The sequence below is a fragment of the Salvelinus sp. IW2-2015 genome, linkage group LG22 (genome assembly GCF_002910315.2).
Source record: "Salvelinus sp. IW2-2015 linkage group LG22, ASM291031v2, whole genome shotgun sequence".
NCBI lineage: Eukaryota > Metazoa > Chordata > Actinopteri > Salmoniformes > Salmonidae > Salvelinus > Salvelinus sp. IW2-2015.
The window spans coordinates 5,054,167-5,061,689 of record NC_036862.1 but is presented as its reverse complement, the minus strand read 5'-3'; the positions used below and the strand labels follow the sequence as shown (position 1 = coordinate 5,061,689).

Here is a 7,523-nt window from a genome sequence, read left to right as displayed (position 1 = left end):
CGTGTCTTTAAGCCTGAAAAGATTGTACATCATCTTGACGACCTTCCACTTTCCGTTTTTGACAGGACTAGCCATCCATTGATATAAAGAATACTGTATAGTATATAATCCAAATATAAACACCGGTGGAAGAGAAGACCACTTTTGGCTTGTGAAGACAGGAATGTACACTGTACTACAGTAGCTGAGGCAGCGTTTGTCATCTACCATGTTTCCCACGTTGCTTCCCAAGAGTACTAAAATATATTTCGATAATTATACCACTTTTAATTGATACCAAGATGAGGGGAACAGGAGTGAGTTGGTTGTACTGGGTCTATATTCATAAATGATCTTAGACCTTCCTTAAGAATACTAAAATGGTGATAACAATTCTTACCAAGGAGTTTACCTTGACTCAGACAAAGGCACAAACGACAAGTAAGCAAGTAAGACCTCGATCGTCCCCTAGTGATCACTGCAGAGATGATTGTTGTAGTTGGACAGGAAGGCGGACTGGCAGAGCATCCGCTTATCACTGGGAGATGAAATGGAGGACAAGCGCACCCCAATGTGGATAATTGAATCATGTTCAAGTTCACTGTAGAAAGTCCAAGGTTTCTGATTTTCCACCCTTCTCCCAAAGCRTGCATGTGCACAGTGCACACTACCCATCATGGATTTAAATGCATTGAGTGTAAGCGTTTGGAGGTAGTTTCCACCATTGTTAAATCCACGACTGCATGTTTCTGGGCTCGGGAGAAGGGTGGAGAATCAGGACATAACCCTAGTTGGGCTTTCTGGGTCTTTTCTTTGTGATTCAAGTGACAAGACAGGATTGCATCAAATTGATGAATGTCTATGATAATGTATAAATAGCAGAAATAAATAAACAGGATAAATGATCATGGACAAAATAAATGCAGCATAGCAATGTATGGTTTTTTCAAGCCATGAAAAATGCTTCAAATTCCAGAGAAACATGATTTTATGAAGTTCTGGAGGAGCAGTAAAGCATTAAATTACTAAATACGTTTATAATGGAAAATGCATAACGAAGAACAATGGACTCTGAAAGGCCCCCGTTATCGGCCCATCCACATGCATCGACTTACAGATGTTTTAAACCAAAGTGGACGTGGGGGCACTGATGGCAGTTCACACTTGGTAGTGAGAAAAGCTGAAGCAGTAAGGCAACGAGAGAGAGGGGTGGACACTTCCCCAATCCCAAATCCACCCATAACCCCTATGCACTTACGGAGGTCTCAGGACCAATTACCATATTACTTCTAAAGATGCATAGGGTCAAGGGCTCGATTTGGGATTGGACATTTACTCCTGAGGTGCCGACTTGCTGCACCCCCGACAACTACTGTGATTATTATTTGACCATGCTGGTCATTTATGAACATCTTGGCCATGTTCTGTTATAATCTCCACCCGGCACAGCCAGAAGAGGACTGGCCACCCCTCTCTAGGTTTCTTCCTAGGTTTTGGCCTTTCTAAGGAGTTTTTCCTAGCCATCGTGCTTCTAGACCTGCATTGCTTGCTGTTTGGGGTTTTAGGCTGGGTTTCTGTACAGCACTTTGAGATATCAGCTGATGTACGAAGGGCTATATAAATACATTTGATTTGATAAGCGTCTTCCAAAAGCCCAAACCTGGGGCACAATCAGCAGTCAATAACATGTTTTTAAAAACTAGATGGATGAAGAAAATATTCTGCTGTGGCACAGGTGTGAACCAGAGTAGAGAGCTGAACACAGTCCTTGAGCATTGCATAAGTACCGCTAAACAGAGACCGAGACAAGACATCTTACTATTCATTTAATAAACAGTACAGCACTGTGCATACTTCCAAAGTGATATGAGCATTAAAAGACATCAAAAAGTTAAAACGCCTTGACTGTTGAAAGAAACATGGCAATGTGGACAGACAGCGCCCTCTTCTGGTAAAAAGTTGAACAATTCCAACTGAGAAAAGGAGTTTGGTGTGTAACGTGGTSACGCCATCCAATAGGCAGAGAGGGCATATAGGTACTGTAAGGAGAACACTGGACTATCCGAGACCAAAGGGTTGAAACCATGTTCTCCTGTCAGACGATGCCTTAGTCAGCAGTAGGACATTACCGACACTTCTAAACATATGGCACTGCTCACAGAATTATTCACAAAAGTCAACAAAAAACATTGGGGGGAAAAATACAAAATAGAATTCTGACATATACAGGAATGCTGAATAAAATACAACATAGCAATTTCCGCACATTATTTTAAATCAGTCAGTATACACTTCATTTTTTAAGTGACAGTATCGTAGCACAAATTGGTATAGTATGCAGAAAAAGTCAATATACACTTACAGTACCTTCAGAAAGTTCACACCATTTGACTTTATCCACATATTGTTGCTGTGTTACAGCCTGAAGTTCATGTCGATTGTCACTGGCCTACATACAATACCCCATAATGTCAAAGTGTAAAATATTTTTTCTACATTTTTACAAATTCATAAAAACATGAAAAGCTGAAATGTCTTGAGTCAATAAGTATTCGACCCTTTTGTTATGGCAAACCTAAATAAGTTTAGGAGTAACAAAGTACTTAACAAGTCAAGTCAAATTCTGTGTGCAATAAGTGTTTAACATGATTTCTGAATGACTACCTCATCTCTGTACCCCAGACATACAATTATCTGCAAGGTCCCTAAGTTGAGCAGTGAATTTCAAAAGACAGATTCAACCACAAAGACCAGGAAGATTTTCCAATGAAGGGCACCTATTGGTAGATGGGTAAAAATAAAAGCTGACATTGAACTTCCCTTTGAGCATGGTGAAGTTATAAATTAAATTTTGGATGGTGTATCCATACACCCAGTCATTACAAAGATACAGGTGTCCTTCCTAACTCAGTTGACGGAGAGGAAGGAACCCGCTCAGTGATTTCACCGTGAGGCCAATGGTGACTTTAAAACAGTTTGAGAGTTTAATGGCTGTGATAGGAGAAACTGAGGATGGATCAACAACATTGTAGTTACTCCACAATACTAAGTRTTATATTTGGGGCAAATCCAGTACAACACATTACTGAGTACAACTCTCCATATTTTCAAGCATAGTGGTGGCTGCATCATGTTATGGGTATGCTTGTATTCATTGGGGAGTTTTCAGGATAAAAAAAATAAATGTAACGGTGCTAAGCACAGGCAAAATCCTAGAGGAAAACCTGGTTTAGTTTGCTTTCCGCCAGACACCAGGAGATTAATTCACTTTTCAGCAGAACCATAAACTAAAACACAAGGCCAAATCTACAACTGGAGTTGCTTACCAAGAAGACAGTGAATGTTCCTGAGTAGCCGAGTTACAGTTTTGACTTAAATCTGCTTGAAAATCTATGGCAAGACCTGAAAATGGTTGTCTAGTAACGATTTAACAGAGCTTGAAGAATAAAAACGGGGGAAAAAGAATGTGCAAATATTGTACAATCCAGGAATGCAAAGCTCTTAAGAGACTTACCCAGAAAGACTCACAGCTGTAATCACTGCCAAAGGCAATTCTAACATGTATTGACTCAGGGGTGTGAATTCTTATGTAAATGAGATATTTCTGCATTTAATTTTCAATACATTTGCAAACATTGGGGTATAGTGGGTAGATGGGTGAGAAACAAATATGTAATCCATTTAGAATTCAGGCTGCAACAAGTCAAGGGGTATGAATACTTTCTGAAGGCACTGTACATAGATACATACATGTTCATACATAGACAAGAATCAGTACAGTAAATCAAGATGAAAGGATAAGTGATTCCATTCTGAAACCTCACAATCCCTATTGAACGTGGTGCATTCGGAAGTTACGTCACCGTTTCCCTCAAGGCAACTAGGAACAGAAGAAAAAGAAACCAAAAAAAGACACCACACAAACCTCTTCCAGTCCGGAGACCGTGAGATACAGTTGAGAAGCTACTACACGGTGATTCTACAGCCCATGGCGGCAATCCCATTAACAGAGCTTCCCCACCTTTAGGGGTGAAGCCAATGTACCTCAATAGTACCGGTCCTGGAGAGAAAACATCTAGGAATGCGAGTCAGTGAGATTTTTACATTTTAACCAACAATGTAATAGAAGTCAGCACAAAATGATGACAATTAGTAATAGACTTCTTTCGTAAATTCAATACGTGTGGATATTCGGATATTCATCGGTAGGGACTCCCTAAAAATAGGGGTTTGTGGATTGCGTTCAAACTCCGAAGGCCCTATAACCACTGAATCTGAAAACGCAGGAAAACTCAAAGTGAATGAAGACCTACCATGTAGACATACAGGAACAAGATGCACCCTACTGTAATTCAATGAGTGCATTGGTTAGTTTAACAATTCGTTGCCAACTCATTAGAGTCAAGCCGAGTCGGAACAGTCCATGTGAAGTCACTTGTCTGGCTAGGGTACATACGGTATTCCTGAGTTACAGATAGGACATTTTTCCTAGAATCAAGAGGTAAAAGCAGGGAATCCTCCAACTGGGAATTCTGGGAAATTTGGGAACGTTTCAGTAACTTTGCAACCCTAGTTACAGAGGAAGATGTGTTAGTCCTCCTTCAACCAGGGAGTGTTTAACAATCGAAAACAGAGATAAAAAATGGCCACATTCCCAACTGGTCCACAAACCCTGCTGTTGCGTTGACCCAAACACTGGTTGTAATATCTCTATAGGAAAAAGTCATACTCTTTAGAACCCCGTCATTGTGTGACCGAAAAGGTTTACGAAAATAAATAAAGAGTTTTATAGAATGTGCAACTTTCCCCCCACCCCCCCTTTTCCTTTTTTTTGGGCTGCAACTCGTCAATGTTTTGGGTGTGCTTCTCAACATGTTCTTGTTCACTAAGCTACTGGGCTTTTTGCAGCTGTGCAATTAAGTCGACCCTTAAATGACAAAGCTCGCACAATTGTAATCTAGATTAGATTAGACTCCCCTTGAAAAGTGGGAGGCATCTACCATACAGATTCCTGAATGAGTTATGACACTGTTACTTTTCGTCAATCACATTGCTTGTTTTGCTGGTGCTACCACGTAGGTCAATATGCTGACAGCGCCGCTTACGACGTCATCGTAATTCCTCTAAAGGCTATCCAGTCAAACACTATCCTAAAAATGGGAAAACAACTGAAGTCAGCTTGAATTGCACAACCCAAGCTGCTTGCATTTTCAAGTATGCTACATCACCAAATAAAGAATACAAATGAGATACTGTCACTTTAAAAAATAAAAAAAACAGGTTAAACAATATTCACAAATGTACATTTAAGGCTTAATTGTATAGCACTAACAATAGTAGCAGCAGTAAAGCACTTCTGAATTAATAATAACAATAATGATCATAATAATAATATATTATTAAAGTAATCGATGACACATTATTTTGTTTCACAATGCTGAACAGCTTCGGTGTACATCTCGGACGAAGCTCTCCTCATGTCTGAGCGGTTTTCAATGTATCATAGAATCTTGGCCCGGGTACTGGGCCTTTATTAGAATCCATCAATCCTTTTTCTCTCACCATTAAATTTCAGTACACTTTGCCTCTCCCATTCACTCTCCCATTCAGACTCTTGTTAAGAGAGCACTACATTGGAGGAAGAACAAAAAACGTCTGAGCAATATATTAATTCCACATTCATTTTGCACACGAATAGAAGAGGGATTGGGACATGGGCCAACCGGGACCTCGCAGATGGCTTCGATTGATTAGCTCTGACAGCAGAGCCAGGACTGCCTCTTAAAAAACGTCTTACTGAAAAAACAAAAAAAACACAGGCTTCCCAGTCTGGTCATGGAAATCACTGACGAGATGATTAGGGGTGGTTAGATGTAGGAAACAATGCCACCCACAGTAGAAAATGATGCACATAGATAACAACACAGTCAAACACAGCTTTGCTTTTCACCGGGGTTTTAAGTCATATGGTCAACCAGTGAGCTAGGTCAGCCATCACATGTCCCAACCCTACTAGCCAAGTCATTGGCCCGACACACACACACACACCCTCAGCTGAAGACAACAGTCTAGACATCCCACACTAACATCATGCTACTTTGAGGCAAACCCCACACACACATTCATTTCCCCCCCAAAGAAGTACCGAAGCAATATTAATAAAGGCCATATTTGACATGTTGCCAAATGTTCTGCTGTGAGTCTAGGAAACGCCTGCTTCTGAATGCTAAACGAAGACCGCCGCTCTCTTCAAAAGTGAGGACCGGGGACTATAGAAGGGTGCTCTCTCCCAAAGAATCACCATCTTTGTCCTCTGCAATCTATCCTTAACATGAAGACAAAAACAGACCTTCGAAGCGGAACTCATTGGAAATATATATGTATACATTATACACATTTAATATATATTTAGTTATATATTAAATTCTTAGATAGACACACATACATGTTTTTTTGGGGGGGRAGGTGTCGATTACATTTCGGTAGAGGCCTGGAGAGGACGTGAAAACGACCGTCGAAGCGCCGGTTGTGCGATGAGCCACCATCATCATCATCATCATCATCACTTCACCCCATGGGATCTGGAGAGTGGCCCTGCAGCACATTACAAAAGGCGTCCGGACACTCTTAAAAAAGCGAGTGAAGCGCAGGGCTCGGAGTGAGCTAGTTTTGAGAGGGCGCCGGACAGGAGACTGCAAGGGCTCCAGTTAGCACTGAAGCGCTAGTACTGCAGGCGATGGGCTTTGGGCTGAGCTGGGCAGGGCTGGAGCAGAGGAGGTACTATGTAAGAATGTGAGCTGTGGAGGGAATGGAGACAAACTCGCGCAAGATATTCTTGGCCATCTCCATATTGTTCTGTGCAATCATCAAGGCTTTCTGGATGTCCTGGTAGGTGTAGCCTTGCCTCATGAGATGCTCGATCTCACTGGTGATCTGGGGGTTGGCTACTCCTCCACCACCTCCTCCACCACCACCACCACCACCACCACCACCACCGCCTAATCCAGGAGGTATGGGGCTGGGCCGGGGGTCGGAGTTGATGCGGCGGGGGAGGGGCTTGGGCGGCCGCTCTGGGGCGTCGCTGGAATCTGAGAAGGCTAGAAGGACAGGGAGGAAAATAAAACGGCATTCACATCCCAAACCACAGAACAAGCAGCATCCACATTTACAATCCAGTACTGCTGCCCAAATATGTAAATCGCAATCGGAAGTCTTGAAGACGCCATAAGGGTGCTCTGAGATTAAATAGTATAAATATAGGAATACAACAATAGGGACTACCTTGTTAAATAAACAGGGTTGTTTAACCGTTCGAGACACATAGGGCCAGAAGTTTCTCCTCAACACGACTGGGCTGGAAAAACTCTGTTCTCTAGTAACAGAATTAGTTATTTATTTAACTCAAATCTGGTGCACCATTTTGTCGTACATGGTCTCTATCAAATAAACTACCTAGGGCCCAGTGTTCCCTGGTCAGATCAGGTCAGGAAAAACTCCCTGCCCTACAAATTAACTATAGGGGTCCGAAACAGGTGGCTCTGAAG

The 7,523-nt window shown here is 41.9% G+C and overlaps 1 protein-coding gene across 2 annotated transcripts in view; it reads right to left on the bottom strand.

Annotated features, from left to right (window-relative positions):
- Positions 1 to 1,790: 1,790 nt before the first annotated feature.
- Positions 1,791 to 7,523, bottom strand: part of cbl (Cbl proto-oncogene, E3 ubiquitin protein ligase) — a 52,638-nt gene continuing 46,905 nt past the window's right edge. For both annotated transcript variants that reach the window (XM_023966470.2, XM_023966471.2), the window contains exon 16: positions 1,791 to 7,076. In XM_023966470.2, coding sequence (XP_023822238.1) covers positions 6,760 to 7,076 — 317 coding nt within the window. In that variant the 3' untranslated portion in view covers positions 1,791 to 6,759. The remainder of the gene's footprint in view (positions 7,077 to 7,523) is intronic.